Source organism: Callorhinus ursinus, unplaced genomic scaffold, assembly GCF_003265705.2.
Source record: "Callorhinus ursinus isolate GAN/ISIS: 27379988/994484 unplaced genomic scaffold, GSC_fseal_2.0 scaffold2, whole genome shotgun sequence".
Lineage (NCBI taxonomy): Eukaryota > Metazoa > Chordata > Mammalia > Carnivora > Otariidae > Callorhinus > Callorhinus ursinus.
In genome coordinates, this window is record NW_027397064.1 from 3676202 (window position 1) to 3691851 (window position 15650).

A 15650-nucleotide genomic window follows, 5' to 3' on the forward strand; every position below is an offset into this window, starting at 1 on the left:
CAAACCGCCACGCAGCATCCCAGCATCACCACACCTCAGCAACGGAGTCAACGTGATTGGTCAGCTTTTATTTTTTCTAACTTCAGTGATAAATAAAACACTGGGTGTGAGTATGAGCTTCCAATCACAAACTGGAACCTGCAGGAGGGGTGCAGACAGGGGAGAAGGCACCCAGTGCCTCTGCAGACCTTGGTCTGATCTGAGAGGCTTCCTTTCTGTTTTATTCAAACATCATGACCGTGACTCCTGAGTCTGAATGCTAACTCAGCCAGCTCCAGAGTGTGGGGAGATGCAGGCAAGGCTTTAAACTCTAGCTCCTGAACTGTAAAATGAGGGTTCCACCATCTCTGTCCTGGGGGGAACTTGATAAAGGGGCACAAATGAACGGCACACACTCAGTAAACAGCTGGAGCTGTTATGGGTTGTACCAGGTGAAGAGAGGGGAAGAAACTAGGAGGGAGGGTGTTCATGAAATGTCTCACAGAAATTTCTGGAATCCAGAGCAGGCGCAGCTGTCAGAGGCGCCTCCAGGCAATGAACGGTGTCATTTACAAGGCAAACCCGGGGCCTGCCCGACTGCTAGAGCAGAGCTGCATCCCAGGCGGGGACACCCCTGCACCAGTCTCTTCCCAGGGGCCTGCACAGCGCACGGCAACCTCAGGTAGCTTTTCTGTCTTCTCTTCCTCAAAATGAGCTCCTAGCTGAGGTCTGGGTGGAGCAGCCTCAGGGGAGGGCGCGGGGGCTCTGGCCAGTGGGCAGGGGCACTGGGCTCAGCATGCAGGGGTGCTCCCAACCAGCCGGACGGATTCCCAGCAGCTGCTCCATCTGGGGCTTTCCAGGTACAGAAGCTCAGCATGGAAAAAGGCCACAGTGATCGCCAACTAATTCCCCAGAGAAAGAGCAGGAAGGGCTCAGCTAGGCGTTGGCCCAGCCCAAGTGACCTGGCGGCCTGGGGCTTTAGAGAGAAAGAATCAGCAAGTGGCTGTTCCAGCTCCAGCTTCCCTCAAGCTCAGTGGGAGGCTGGAGTCTCGCCTGGGATCACAAATGCTCATAGAGAAACCATCAGGAAGACATACTCTAGTCATAAGCAGATGGCTGGGGTCTTGGTCTAACGTGCTGTGTCCCTTCAGCCCCTCGCCCACCAGCCCTTCCTCCCCATCTCCGCGGAGTGTGCAGGGAGAACGACCAGCACGGACTTGGGTTGGGGAAAGCAGACATAAGCGCTAGGCTTGCGTTAGTGGCCCCGAGGCTCGGCAGCCCTGCTCCTGTGGACACGGCCTCTGACAGCTCATCAGGAGTGTCCCCAGCGGCATATTTGCAAACCAACAAAGAAACTCGTGGTCAAATAAACTCAGGTTTCTGATTACAAGTCTTGTTTTTATGTCCAGAAAGCCCCAAAAAGACAATATCATAGTCACCGTTGTTTAAGTCATGTTTTTCAAATATTAGAACCCAAGCTCCAAAAATCCCCAGTATCTAACAGGAGTTATGTAACAAGAGCCAAGGTAACAGTAACCATGGAAAATGGATCTTCCAAACACAAGTTTCCAGAAAAGTTCTCTGCAATTAGCTCTTACATGGTATCTTCCTACAGAATTCTTATGCAGGGACTGTTTTCAGAATCAACAGGTGGTTGCAGCAGGGTGAGGAACTGTTCTCCAGCGTGAGAAGGTGTAGACCCCCATGCAGATGGTCCACGCATGTCTCCACCACCCACCCTTCCTGTGAACAAGCCACTGCCAAGGCTGCCAGGCTGCTGTCAGGATAAAAGAGGAAAAACATCCTCATGCATCCACGGACACACACACCAGAGACAGAGGGAGGAGAGGGAAGGATGGATGGGGAGTCTGGCAAGGCAGACGGCCCTGGATCACTGAGCAGCGGCATTTAAGATAAGGCCTCAGAAACAAGAGGTCTTGCAATAATCGGAGGGAGCCAAGCCGGAAGGAGAATTTGGGATGCCTGTTACGGAAATGACCAGATGAAATGTACAGGCAAGTTTTCTGGAAACGCCTTCCACCATGATAACTCATGAACAAGGCTGGAGATCATAAACTGAGCTGGAAGAACCAAAGTACCCCTGTCCCACCGCAGATGACATGTTCAAAAGCTAAGCTTTCCCACACTGTGAGAAAGGAAGGGGTGGGGAGAAAGGGAGGGGCACCTGAGCCACCAACCTCTTCTTTAGAAACTCAACCGCTGGCTGAGCGACAAAGAGGTAACAACCGAGACACATTCTGCCATAAATTCCCCTTAGCTCAAAGCCTGCTCGTGAAGACAGGACTGTGATAAAATGGAAATTAAAGCCCGAGCTCTGGCTAGAGATTTTGGACACACAGGCCCATTCAAACCGAAATCTGGCATAGAAACAAAGGCAGGACCGTGAGCGAAGATGCTGGAAGTCCCGGGAATGGTAGAGGAGGGTCCGACCGGCCGGCAGAAGCAGGGCCCACCCGGAGATGACTCTGTGTGGTGAAGACTTCGAGAGAGGATCTGGGAAGGAATCTGCTGACTCAGCACCCACCCACCCCAGGCCGCCGGGTTGGAGGGCCAGCTCCGGGCAGGATGTGGAGAGCGACTCCAGGGGGCAGATGAGGAGGCAGCTGGGGACTCCACCAGCCCACTGTGAGGTCACTGCTGGCTCAAGAACAACTCAGAAGACATGCCCCGTTTGGGCCCAGTCTGGAAAACAGGAATTTGGGGCTAATCAGGTTCTATAATTAACACTGCAATTAACACTGCAGAGACAGGAATCACACTATAATTCAGTTCCCCCATTCAGGGTCAGGATGACTCCAAATCTGGAGGCGGCTCCCTCAAACTCATGAGCCAGGGAGGTGATTGAGAGCTTAATTAGACTTCTAGGATCTGCCTTAAAAGCAGCCGTGTAAGTCATACACATAACTGGCGTGTTCATCACACCGGCAGCTCTTAGCACATGCCCATTACGGTGACAATGACACACCACCACCAGGTTAGACAGTTGCACACCTGCTTTTTACTGTCTCTAAGTCTGGGGTACCAGAGTATTGCAGAGTGTTGGAGATTATCATCGACCAGGTTCTTTCGCACGCCCCTGCCCACGCTCAGGTGTCAGAAGGAAGCCTTCAACAGATGTACCTGTTGTCAGTGCTAGTTTTCCTACGTACCACATGGGCTACACACACACAAATATGTTTCCTTCCCTTTACTGGATATTGCTCTACTGAGCAGGATTTCACTGAGTTTGTTGGGGGAGGAAACAATTCAACACAAGGCCCCAGGGCAGTCTGGCCCTCATCTGACCATCTCTTCCCCACCCTTCCATCCCCACCGCCCCCTCCACCAGACGTGGTCATTCTGGGGAATGAGGAGCAATGGATGGGGCAATAACAGTCACCTCAGAGACAGGAGGAGCCTTGAGATCAAAGTTCAATCCCACAGATTCTAAACTGAAGGCCCAAAGGGACATGTGTGTCCCAAGGATTCCACGGCAAGTCACTGAGGCAGGAGCCTGTCCTGGATCCCCAGGCAAGAGGTGTCCGTCCGCTACAGGCCCCAAGAGTCATCACGGCTGTGATCCTCCAGACATCACTCTCCTTCCAGGAAGTGATCACAAGTAACTTATTAAACAAGAAAATGCCTGTCTTCCACATCAATGCATTGGCTACTCCTAAAACCAAAGTCCTCTGTGCCGCCCCACCCCCAAAACCACTGCGGCCCAAAGAAGGGCTGCCCTCCCAAACACACATACGAAATGGGGAATCCAAGTCAGAGTTCAAGTCAGTTTCCTTTTGGGTTCACATCTGAACTGAATCAACATTAACACAACAAAAAGCTGTCCTCCCAAAGCCCAAATGAAACCAACTCCCGTGCAAAATGAGATTCCTTCACATTCAACCCCACTCAGCGCCTCACCCCCTCTGCGGGTGCTGCACCTAGAACCTGACGCCATAACACCCTGACTGGCACTGTTTCCAGAAATCCTTTGGATGCCAAGCCAAAATTGGACAAGCCTTGGAAAATTGCTATCTAGAGAAAAAGCTAGATAACAATCCTCTGGTTGGATGGGGAGATATACGGCACTAACAAGTTAGAGAAGCAAGGCAAAGGGAACAGAATAGTTCCCTCTAAACATTCTTTCAACTCTTCTGTGTGTTTGAAAATTTTCATCCCAAGGTGCTGAGGAAAAGAAAGCCTCCTCAAGTTGCAGTTAATCTGCAGATTTCGTCGCTTAGTCACAAAATGCCTTGTTCATACGAATCCCAGGCCCTAGACTAGTGGCATATTCCCCCTCTCTAAGCAGACCCAGAAGGGGGTGCCTGAGACCCCGCAGGTGGGTGAGGGCTCCATCCACTCAGATGAGCAGTTGCCTCTTACCACACTCTGCTCAACACAAAGCGCCCCGATGTTAATACCAACAAGAGGCGGGGTGGTGCCCGATCTCCGCAGACGAGTAAGACTCTACCACTCTATGATTCTTTTATCTCTAAGCAGGCAATCTGAGTGCACCGCAACCTGCATCCCATCAGAAGAAGGTGGAATTCTAGAAGAACACAGGCTCTAATGTCGAACTCTGGAATTCTGAAGCACCTTCAGGAAAAGCCATCCACCTAGCACCTCCAGGCATCCCTTGGCGTCCAGGAGGGGCCTCAGAGCCTTGGAGAGAGAAGCACAAACCACACCACCTGCCCATTATTTTAGCTCCACTCAAGATTCTCCTGGCCAGCTGGGAATTTAGGGAAAGAGCATAGGGTTCGGGGACTCTGAAGCAGGGGGTAAAAAAATAAAGCCTGTAGATTTAGACTGTGGACAAAAGAGATAAGTAACTTTATTCCCCAGCACGAAATGACCAGAAAGGCAAACACAGATTGAGAAACCTCAATAAAACTGAAATTTTCTAAATGAAAAATGGAAGCTGACTTTTTTGCATGAAGATGGTGAAATTTCTTTGGGCAAAAATGAGAGTTTTCCAAGGTCTGACAGAAGATGACAGGGTGCCCTGTCAACAACACCCCCCCCCCCATGTCATTAGCTTCCCACCTTCTGGGGCTCGAACAAGGCATCCTCCAGGAGCCCCTGGGCCTCTTCAGGGCACCCCCACTACACACCTGGCCCAAAGCACACACCTGTCCTATTTACACATGGCAAATGGCCCATTCACCTCTGTACTCCTGGCACCTGGCTCTACAAGTGTATGGATTCAATCCATTAGGTGGAAATTACACACACTTAACTGACAGATACAGCCAGACTTAGAGATACAGATGTAAAGATATAAATTCAGATGTAGCTATAGATGGATACATCAATCAAGCATCATAGAGTATGCACTCTGCACTGCTCTGAAAAAGGCACAGTTGGCCAGGAGACTCCCTGGTTAGACAAGCAGGACCTCAGGGCCCACCAGAGTCCAGGGTCTGTGAGCGACAGCTCAATCACGTAAGCTCCCCTGTGGACAGAGTCAGCTCCTGGACGGAGATGCACACCAGCGATACTCCCGAGAGACTCGTGTCTGGACACCTCAGACACCCACTGAAAGTCTGCAGGGGAGGAAGAGGCCACAATACGTCCCAGATGCCTGCCTCTGGGCCTGTTCCACAGACATATGCAAACCAACCCCACAGAGACAGGGCCCTCTTCCATAAATCCCAGGGAACTGACACGCATGGCCAAGCCAACCCCCTCCCCTACCTCAGGACATCTAGAGATGGAATCCCTTCCACAAGGCCCCACTCTTGTGCCCCAGGATCAAACCTCAGTCTCGCATCCCCCTCCCTCCAACCTGAGGCTCCCAGGCCACTGCAGGCCCGCACCTCCCTGACCATCCCTTGGGGCCCGTCTCTGTGTTCCCACCGTGCCCCCAACAGCCTGGATGTGGTTCCCAGTTTTGAGCCCTCCCTGCCAGTGCCCACTACTGCAGCCGCCAACACCCCCTCTAGCTCGCAGGGCCACCACTGAGCATCATGGTGCTCCCCTCCCCAAACAGAAATCCATAATCAATAGTTGCCCACTCCCCAATAAAGGTGCTCCCGACCTCCTCTCTGGGGCCTGCAAGGCTCTTCTCCAGCACCCAGGACTCCTCAATTCTCTGTAGGCTGAGGATTCAGTCCAGGTGTGTCAGTCCCGTTACCCACCAGCCGGAAAGCCCTCCACTGCCTGATTCCTACCCAGCTTCCAAGTGGGGTTAATCCCACTCCCTTCAAGGCAGCCCTCGCTCTCCCACATGGCCTCGAACTACCGCGGCCGGTTATCTCAGTTTGTATTCCTGTGGCCTCCTGAGCGAGATCTAAAGTGTGCTGGGAGAAGGATTCAGGTCCCACACATCTGCCTACCCTCCCCCACCCCAGATTTAAAAACTGCCCTTCGCCCCCACTGTAGGTGCTCAATAAAATCTTGCCTATTGATTCTCACTCTAGTCACTTCCCATGCTAAGCAGGGAAGATAAACATAGCCCTCCCACTCCCATCCCTCAAAATAAACATTTGCTTGTGTGAAGTCACCGGAGAAGATCTCACAGACGCACACACCCTTCCATCCTTATGATCTCCCAGGTTTGGCCTCAGTCAGGGTGGCCTTTGCGGAGGGTGGGCAGCTCCAGGACACAAGAGAAGGAACAAAGAGGATAACCCCTTGAGAGTAACAGAGTTGGCAACACTTAGCCTTTTTTTTCCTTCCTGTCTTGCACGTAATTGCTACATGAGTGCTAATATGTAACTATAAGACCACAGAACAGCTTAGGCCCAGAGAGGAAAATGAGTTTCCTTTCAAATGCCAACACAGATCCAAAAGTTATCTAACACCCAGGATGGGGGTGGTGAGATGGATTCTGGACCCGGCTGGGATCCTCTGGAAAAAGTACCCCAACTGATTACTGATTTGCCAAGAGCCAGGAAGAGCCCAAAGGGGCCCGTTCCAGCCTCGGGGGAACTGTGCTATCCACATTTTAAAGAGAAGTACTTCCCGGTGAAGGATTTCACTCACACAGCTCCCTTTACAGACCTGTAATTATTCAACTAACAAGGATTTAACAGACCACCGAAAAATCCTTAAGTCTAAGACAGTGCCGGAAATTAGCCACTTAAATATTTGTTTATGAACAAACAATGCAGAGAATTAAAATCAAAGGAGGAAGGCAGTCCCTAAGCCACCTGAACTGAACCTTGAACAGCAATGAAAGGTCTCTCCAGATAGGGGCTGCCCACCCACCAGATAGACTGGTTTCATGATTGGTTGTGTCCACACAGGTAACACCACACAGCTCTCCACACCCAGGCACCTGATAGGAACCAAAAGACAGGTATGAGAATGGGCTCCGCGGCGCTGTTCGTAGCGGCCAAAAACAGGAAACCACGCAAACGCCCATCAATGGTAGAACACACAAATAAACAGAGGCAACCTCCTCTAACTACACACAACCCAGACCCCAGACAGGTCCTGGCTGTGCCAATCACCTTGTTTCTTGATCTGAACGCTGGTTACACACAGGTCCTCGGTCTGTGAAAAACTCCTCCCTAATGACTTCGGCATCTTTCTGTATTTATGCTCTAGGTGAAAAAAGAGCTCAAAAAAAAAATTCGGGAATTTGAAGTGGTCGCAGTCCCAGCAATCCCAAACTCGAAATAATAACACATGGACAATCAGAGACCCGGACATGATTGTTGACCCTAAAATTGAAACAATGCTCTTGTTTGTCTGAAATCAGGTTTACCAGCCTGCGCTACAAGCAGCCGTGTTAGAACAGAAGAGTGAATTGCGGCTCAGAGCAGCGTCCCAGATCCTTAAAAACAACCACAAAGTGTAGGTAGGCAGGCTTCGGGAAAGTGCCCTCCCTGGAAAATACGCCAACCCTCCCCTCACAGAAAAGGACAATTGGAAACACAAACAGCTGAATCTCAGGGCCATCAGCTCTCTCCAAATCAATTTTCATTACCGAAACCGGTAAGTAATTAGCTCACCTGCAATACCAAATCTTGCTGAAGGCCACCACCCACCCTCAGGCAGAGAGCACGCTTCTGGCTCGTACTTAAGAGGTAAAAACTCTGCCAGGAACCTAAGGTGGGTCTTGTTTTGTCGAAGGCATTGATTAAAAAAAAAAAAATTCTAACTTCTTTTCCTCGATACTGTTGGTATGTCCCCTGTCAACCAAAACACTTCGAACTTAAACTGAACTGACTTCCTAAAGACGCTCATCTCCCTTGAAGACTATTATCTGGGAACATGGTTAACAGTAGCTTCAGTGAGGCTGTGTCCTAAGCTGGAAATCAACATGGTTCTGTTTGCGAGAGCCTGTTGAATGTTGACATTTCTAAGACCAAACATAAATCGTTTGTGAACACGGCCAGTAATTATTTGAATTCTTCTCCCAGAACCACAAAAAGTGTTTCCCACCCTTAAAAAATAAAAAATAAAAAGCTGCTTCTAAACCCCGATGCTAATGACAAGCAGACGGCATGAGCAGCTTTAAAGATGAGACAGTTGCTTGTGTAGAAACACTGTACAAATACTCCAACACTGCAGCCCAAAAAAAGACAATCCCCACCAAACAGCGGGAGAAGTGTGAAATTTGCAAATGAGGGCCTGGTTAAACAAAAACACCAATCTGTTCCCAGGCAGCTCAGGGTGGCCACCTGTTCCGGGCTGGTGGCAAGTTCTGATTACCAGTGGAAGAAACAATATCTGAGGGATGACAGCCTCCTCCTGGGCCCAGGTCCCCACCCTCCAGCCTATATTTAGCCTGCTCTTTATGGAAAATGTTCCGGCCTCACACACAGATAAACTATTTGGCTGGTTATTCAAAGGGTCCATTAACAACCTCTTCTGGCGGGGGTGGTACTGCTCTCCTTCCCTCACAACCCCCAGAGGCAACCAAGACACCCCCTTTCAGGCCTTGGGCAGTTGTGAACAGGAGCACAGGGAGGTTGGATGGATTGGACCCAAACTACCCTGCCCCTGGATGGGTCATCACTGCATCTTGAAAAAGTAACTCCACTCACAGCCCTGCATGCAGGCTTCCCACACCATAAGGCAAGAACCCAAAATCCCTCTCAGCCCCTGAGAAGCACAGAACTCCTGGAAGAAGGGCGCCCACGGCGGCACATACAAAGCCTTGCCCTCATCCCCCGAACAGAAATAACAGACGCTGCAGAGGTTGCAGATTAACATCTGTACAGTGCATTCTGCTCCTCAGAGGTACTTAACAAAGGGAAGGAATTATGTAGTTAAGCACCAGATCAGAACCCCGAACCCTGGATTTTAAAAATAACTAAGTCTGATCCGCTTTGCCAAACTCAATCACTTAAGCAAAGGACTCAAAGGATCTGCAGTGTTGAGAAGAGGGGGTGTGGGGGCGCATGGGTTTGTCTGAATGTTAAGAAACACGAGACAAGACCAAATCAGTAGTTAAAACGAGCCAGAGCGAGACTCACAAACTATAAACACCTGCAGGGTACACAGGAAAAAAGAAGGATGCAAACTAAGGGATTTTAGTCTTAACCAAATAAAAAGTCTGGTTTGGACCAAAAACAAAAAACAAAAACAAAAACAAAAACAAAACACAGAGGTGGTAGTAACAGGGCCACAGATTTTGTTGTGAAGGCTCCTGCAGCTGCTCGAGCTGCTTCTCCCTTCTGAGTCACTTCCTTCAGGCTCCCTGTCAGCCCTCCCAGGCTAATGACACAGAGTTCGCCTCCTTCACTGAAATGCTGTTTTAGCTCCACGCCAGTGATAACAAAACGTTATCATCTGACAAGTGAGCATATCAAGTGAATATTGAAGAACCCCTTCTAAAGACACGGGAGACTCCATGAAATATCAACAATCTCCAAAAGACTGGAAGGAAAGTGCGCAGAACAACAGACTGGGACTAAAGCTGGTCCTAACTCCCTACAGGATCCCCTTGATCATGTCCACCCCCCATCTGACCACTTCCCTCACGGGGCACTCAGCACTGAGGACGTAAAGTGAACACAGATGTGAACCCATTCAAACTTGGGTTTAAATCCCTCCTCCACGATGTTTAGGCTGTGTGGCCCACAGCAAGTCCCCGCCGCCGGCCCTTACCTGTCACCGGCATGGAAGAGTGCAAGCCCGAGAGCGGCCCAAAGACGCCCTTCCCACTGGAGCCCCTCCACCCACAGCAACCCTTCTCAAAGTGCGGTCCCTGGACCAGCAGCATTGGCAGCCTCCGGAAACTCGTTCGGAAAGCACATTCTTGGGCCCTACTCCAGACCTAGAGAACTAGGAACTCGGGGGCTGGGGGCCAGCAGGCTGCTTTCTTCCATGTAATCTGAGTGCACATTAACTCTGAGAACCACAGATCTCAATGCTACGTTGAAGATGCATCATGTCAGTCACCTACATCGGAAACTCACTCACACTGGTCACAAAGAGACACCCTCATTTTGCAGACACCCTGGCTGCAAAAGGTTCTAGGATTCAGCAAGCAGATCCTCCTTCCCTTCCCCTACACAGGCTAAAGAAGTTTCATTTCCACCCCAAACATCACATGGTGTTTAGTTTCCACCCAAGCTAAAACCCATCAGATCCAAAAGGTACCCAGCCCTAACATCTGTACTCTTGTGACAAGTTTCAAAACGCCCTCAACTTCTGCCGGAGGATAAACTATTTATATTACCAATGAGGAGCAAGAAGACTCAAACTCGAGAGAAAATGTTAGCCCCTCTGTCAAGTGAGCCAGTCAACAAACAATTCCTGGGCATCCTCCAAGGGCCAGATGTAACACACTGAATCCTTGAAGACATAAAAAATGAACAGGACCTTATTTCTGCCCTCAGAAAGCTCTCAGTCCTTCAGGCTAGAGATGAGCTGAAGGACACAGAGCAGGCAGGCCATAATTCTGCCTGGGAGAGGTGGGGTAAGACACTGCCATCAGCCAGGCTAGATGGGACATCTGGATTGTGGGGGAGCTGGAGGCTGGGAAGGTATATGAAATTTAACCTGGAAGCAAGGAACAGCCAACTGAGAATTATTTTTAAGGAAGAAACTGCAACATTTATATCAATAACTAAAAGGCCCCATACCTGCACCCTTTGACTAAACCTTAAATATTAGGAATTCAGTCGTTAATGGCAAAGAAAAATTATGCTCCTCCATGGCAGGAAGAAGGTATTTGTTCCCTAGACAGGTACACATGCAACAACCAGATTCAATAATTTCCTATATGAAAACCAACTCTTACAAGTTCTGCCATGGTAAGCAACTTCACAGAGAACATAATACTCCCAGTTACCTGCATCATTCTCAAACCCTTCTCATCTTAAAGGCAACCCATGCTTGGGACGGTGGCACATACAGCCTGTGGAAACCATGAATGACCAGGAGCTCCACTCCGTCTCATAAGGAGCTACAGAGCCAGCGCTGAGGTCAGGCCAACCCAGGTCAACTCTCTTGGGCAAGTCTCCTACACTTTGGGGATCTGAGAGGTGACATCTACGTCATGGGATCACACAGGATGAATTGAGACAATGCAGGGCAAGCACTTAGCACTCTGCTGTACACAGACGCTCAATAATGCAGCTGGATCATGGGATTAGGTGGCCCCTTACCCCACCTTCCCAGGTCCCCCAATGCTGGGGCTCAGCCCTAGAATCCCCTGTCAAAGTGCCCTTTCCAGAGGCGCCAGGCAGAGCCTTCCAGCTAAGGACTGGGCTCTCGTGCCTCTCCAGAGGAAGCCACACAAACCACCAGTGGGGCCAGTGGGGAGCCTGGTTCCCCTAATCTGCCACCTGGTGAGGGTGGAGGCATGAAAGCTGGTTGGGGGCTCAACCACTGCCCCAACGAATGAACCCACTGCCTTGTTATTCCCACCACAGTTCTGCAGCCAGCAAGCTGAATTACAATGTGCAATTGCTAACAGAGGCATTATCCCTAAGAGAAAAATAAGCTTTATTTAACAAAAAAGGCAGCTGACTCATGTACCTCAGACCCATCAACCCCAGACTTTTTTAAAAGAGAACCAAAGGGGGGAAACCCAGACAAGTTGTCCACACTGGAAGCAGCGGATCCCAGACTCGTGTTTGGGTATGGAGAACATCCATGCTACACAGCTACGTTTCAGAGCATGCCACACCCCTGTGGGACACCCCAGAAATCTAACCAGGTAAATCTGAAAACCCCCATCAATGCTTCCTTAAAATCCAGAGAGGAGAAAAAAATAAATCTCTCAAAGTCTGAAATAAAAATTTGAAAAAAAAACTTTTTTTTATGAGTTAATATTTTAAAACAAACCCAAAATCACGTTTCCCATGCCTACAAACGGTCCAGAGACCCATTCTTATTTGGGAATCTTGGTGAACTCTTTCAAATAAGACATGCACAGTTCAGCCCATCACTAAGAGATTTTCCAATCCAGACCCACTTAGAATCACTCTGAAATGAGCTTTGAAAGGATGTTAGCCAAACATCCTTTGAACAAGGCCACTCCTCACGCCAACAGTAAAAATTCTTTAAAACACCAAAAAAATAGGAAAATTTTAAATAAATTATAGCACAGCCAAGTGCTGGGTTATTATGCCAACATAAGAAATTGTACCTCCAAAATTTTTTGTAACATTGAAAAGTGCTCACCATATGCTAATCAAGAAGCTTTGTAAATATGAATCCAACTTTGTATATGTACCCACAGAAGCAGGGGGAGGCCTAGCTGGATAGCCTCTGAAATGCAAAATGTTCTCTGTTTGGTGGGACAAATGATTTTTAAACTATCTGCTATGACGTGCACAGGCTTTCCTGATTGGAAATGGCTCTATTTTAAAATCCAGACTTATATTTGGCTGCTGTGTCATCCTGACCTGCAAGGTGCTCGAGCGGGGCAGACCTGTGTATGTCTGAGCTACTATAATGCTCCGGGCACGTGCTCACTTACAGCTCCGAACAATGTCCGCAGTCTCTGTACCCCACGGCCACGCTTTTGGTTTCCATATGAGTGAATAACCCACATGCTGCACAGTTACACAAAATTGTTTCTTGCACAGTGTTCTTTTCATAGCAAAAATGTCACCCTGACACAGTGGAGCAATCCTCTCAATTTCCAAAACATCAACAGTATAGACATAAATCCCAGACAATATCTTAAAATTGGCACAGAGGGAGAAGACATTTCATTATCACAAATGAACTTACGTTTCGTTAGAAGGGGCAGTGTAAGGTGCTTTGGGAGGTACAGACCTAGGCTTTCTATTCAAACAATCCTCTGGTTCAAACCAGACTTTGCATGACCTCAGTCAAATGTTCAGGAGGTCATTATCCCTCCCTGAACTGCCATCCTTTACAAAAGGAAGATAATGAAGCTGGCCCACATTCTCACGGGGCTGGTACAGCAACACAATGACATGATGAACACAAGAGTATTTCTGCTGAAGTTCTATACAAATGAAAGGTGGTATCATTGCTACAGTAAAGAACAGAAACATATCTGAATGGTTCATTAACAGCCAAACACAACATAGACATTCCTTTTTCTAACAGAAAAATAATAGCATCATCAAAGCCCCAAATAGGATTCGTTCACTGATTCTGAGTCTTATTAAAAATGACAAGGATTCCAGCCAAGAAAGGGCTTAACTTGTCACATGGTAAAGGCAGACATCAAGCTACCAAAAACCATCATCTAGGAACCACATATTTTTTTAAGAGAGAAAGAAAAGAAAAAGAAAAATGTAACCATATCCTCTTGCTAGAAAGTCAGACTGCTTTGCTGGAAGTGCTCGAGACCCCAGAGCTGGGCTTCCCGAATGAGAAATGAAAACGAGGCGTCATGAATCACACTCAGCTAGAGGTGCTCTTGGCCAGGCGCGTTCAATACTAGCCACTAGCTTTCAAAGTGTTTCATCAGACTTCTGTGGATAGAGCCAGAGAGCAGCAAAGAGACGAGGGAAACAGGCACAGTGCCCCTTTCACATTGACCACAATAGAGCCAGCGCTCGGGCTCTGGAGGAACCTTCGTGCACCATCACCCAGCCATCAGCAGATGCGTGCAGGTCCCATGGCCTCCCACAAGTCCCGTCGGAGGTACATGGGGACTCTAGCTCTCAAGGAATCTGGAAGCATCTTAAATTGCCAACAAGGTGGCCAGGTGCTCTGACAGCCAGGTCCCACACAGGCTGGAGCACTGCTCAGACCCTCCCAGGGAATCACCAAGTCCCCTATGGATGCAGGTGGCCAATCGGCAGCCTGGCTGGGACGTGGTTCAAGTCCATGGGGCTGCCAAATGCCAAGAGGATCAGCACCACAACATCCACCTTCCCCATCTAACTGGCCAAGTGTCAAACCAAGACGCTCTGGGGTTAGTAGTTCAGACTGCGTGGTGCCAAAGCAAAGCCTTCCTGTGGCCAATGCCGTCACAGATGGAGGGGAGCTGGGTGACTGCCTGTACCCAGGCTTTTGTGGACAAACTCCTGCCAGGCCTTGGAACATTCTCAATGTTCCTCAACAGCAGCCTCAGTGGCCTTTGGTTAGGACGGTCTGTACCATGGCCCACCCTGCAGGCCTTGTACCACCTCTGGCAACAGAGAGGAAAAACTGCTGATTTGAGTGTGGCAGGGGTGGAACTCCACACTCCATACTGACATCCCACCTTGTCCCCCAGGTGGACCTTGGTGGGGCCAAAGGGACAGACCAAGGAGACAATCCAGAAACCCACTAGCAGAGAAATAAGAGCCACTCATAATCCCAAGAGACCACAGGCCCGAGAGAGGCGGAACTCTGCAGCACCTCTCCTGCAGGGTCACAGCCTCGCTGGACAAGCTGGAAGGGGAGGTGGCCTCTGGGCCTGTGAAAGTGAGACCCTGAGGCTGAGGGATCCCCTGTCCTCCTGGCTCTGCTTCTAATTTGGCCAAGACTTTTGGTAGAAAACACTCTACGGAGACCAGCCTTTGCACAGAGGCAGGTAGACAGGCACGAGGACACGACACAGCCCGTTGGGCTCAATGAAGCTGCCTCCACCGGGCCCCCTGAATTGGGCAAAGACACGAACGGGGCGGCCTTGCCCCGCCTAAAAACGCTGGCCTGAGCCCCCAGCCCAGCAGCTGCACTTCCCAAAACGTCTTCAACATCTAGGAAGACACCCGGCCTGGTAACCTGTCACGGGTCTGGTGGCACCAACCCCTCCAGCTGCCCCTGGGCATCGGCTGGGCCGGGTCACTAGGGCGGCCCGGGACGCGGCAGCAGCGAGCCACCTTCACACAGGAAAAGACTCTACTGCCCATTATCAAATTAACACCGCCAGCCCATCTTCCCCGGCAGAGCTTGCGGCACCCTCGGCCTCCCCCTCCGCCGTCGCCCGGCCTTGCAGGACATGAAGCACCGCAAAGCTCCCTCCGCGGGGCAGCCGCGTGCCATGGCCCGGCGCGTGTGTACACACGCACGCACACACGCGCGCGCACCCCGCCGCGCCGGGGGCGCCCGCTCCCCCGCGCTTTCCAGAAGCCCCGCGGCGGCCCGGCCCTCACCTTCGATGGCGATGACGTGCTCCCGGATCTGGTTCTGCAACACCGGCTCCTCCACGCGCTCCAGCAGCTCGTAGATGGAGTAGATGTTGGGGTGGACCGACTCGAAGCGCTGGATCTCGGCCCGGATGGCAGCCGAGTTGGCCAGCTGCTGCTGGTAGTTCATGGTGCAGGCGCCGCGCCCGGAGCCGCGCGCCCCCCGCC

At 50.3% G+C, this 15650-nt stretch overlaps 1 protein-coding gene across 3 annotated transcripts in view; it reads right to left on the bottom strand.

Annotated features, from left to right (window-relative positions):
• The window catches only part of AGAP1 (ArfGAP with GTPase domain, ankyrin repeat and PH domain 1), a 513811-nt gene extending 498171 nt beyond the window's left edge, over nucleotides 1-15640 (bottom strand). For all 3 annotated transcript variants that reach the window (XM_025889132.2, XM_025889128.2, XM_073876820.1), the window contains exon 1: nucleotides 15450-15640. In XM_025889132.2, the coding sequence (XP_025744917.1) occupies nucleotides 15450-15612 (163 nt within the window). In that variant the 5' untranslated portion in view covers nucleotides 15613-15640. The remainder of the gene's footprint in view (nucleotides 1-15449) is intronic.
• Between the last annotated feature and the right edge of the window lie 10 nt (nucleotides 15641-15650).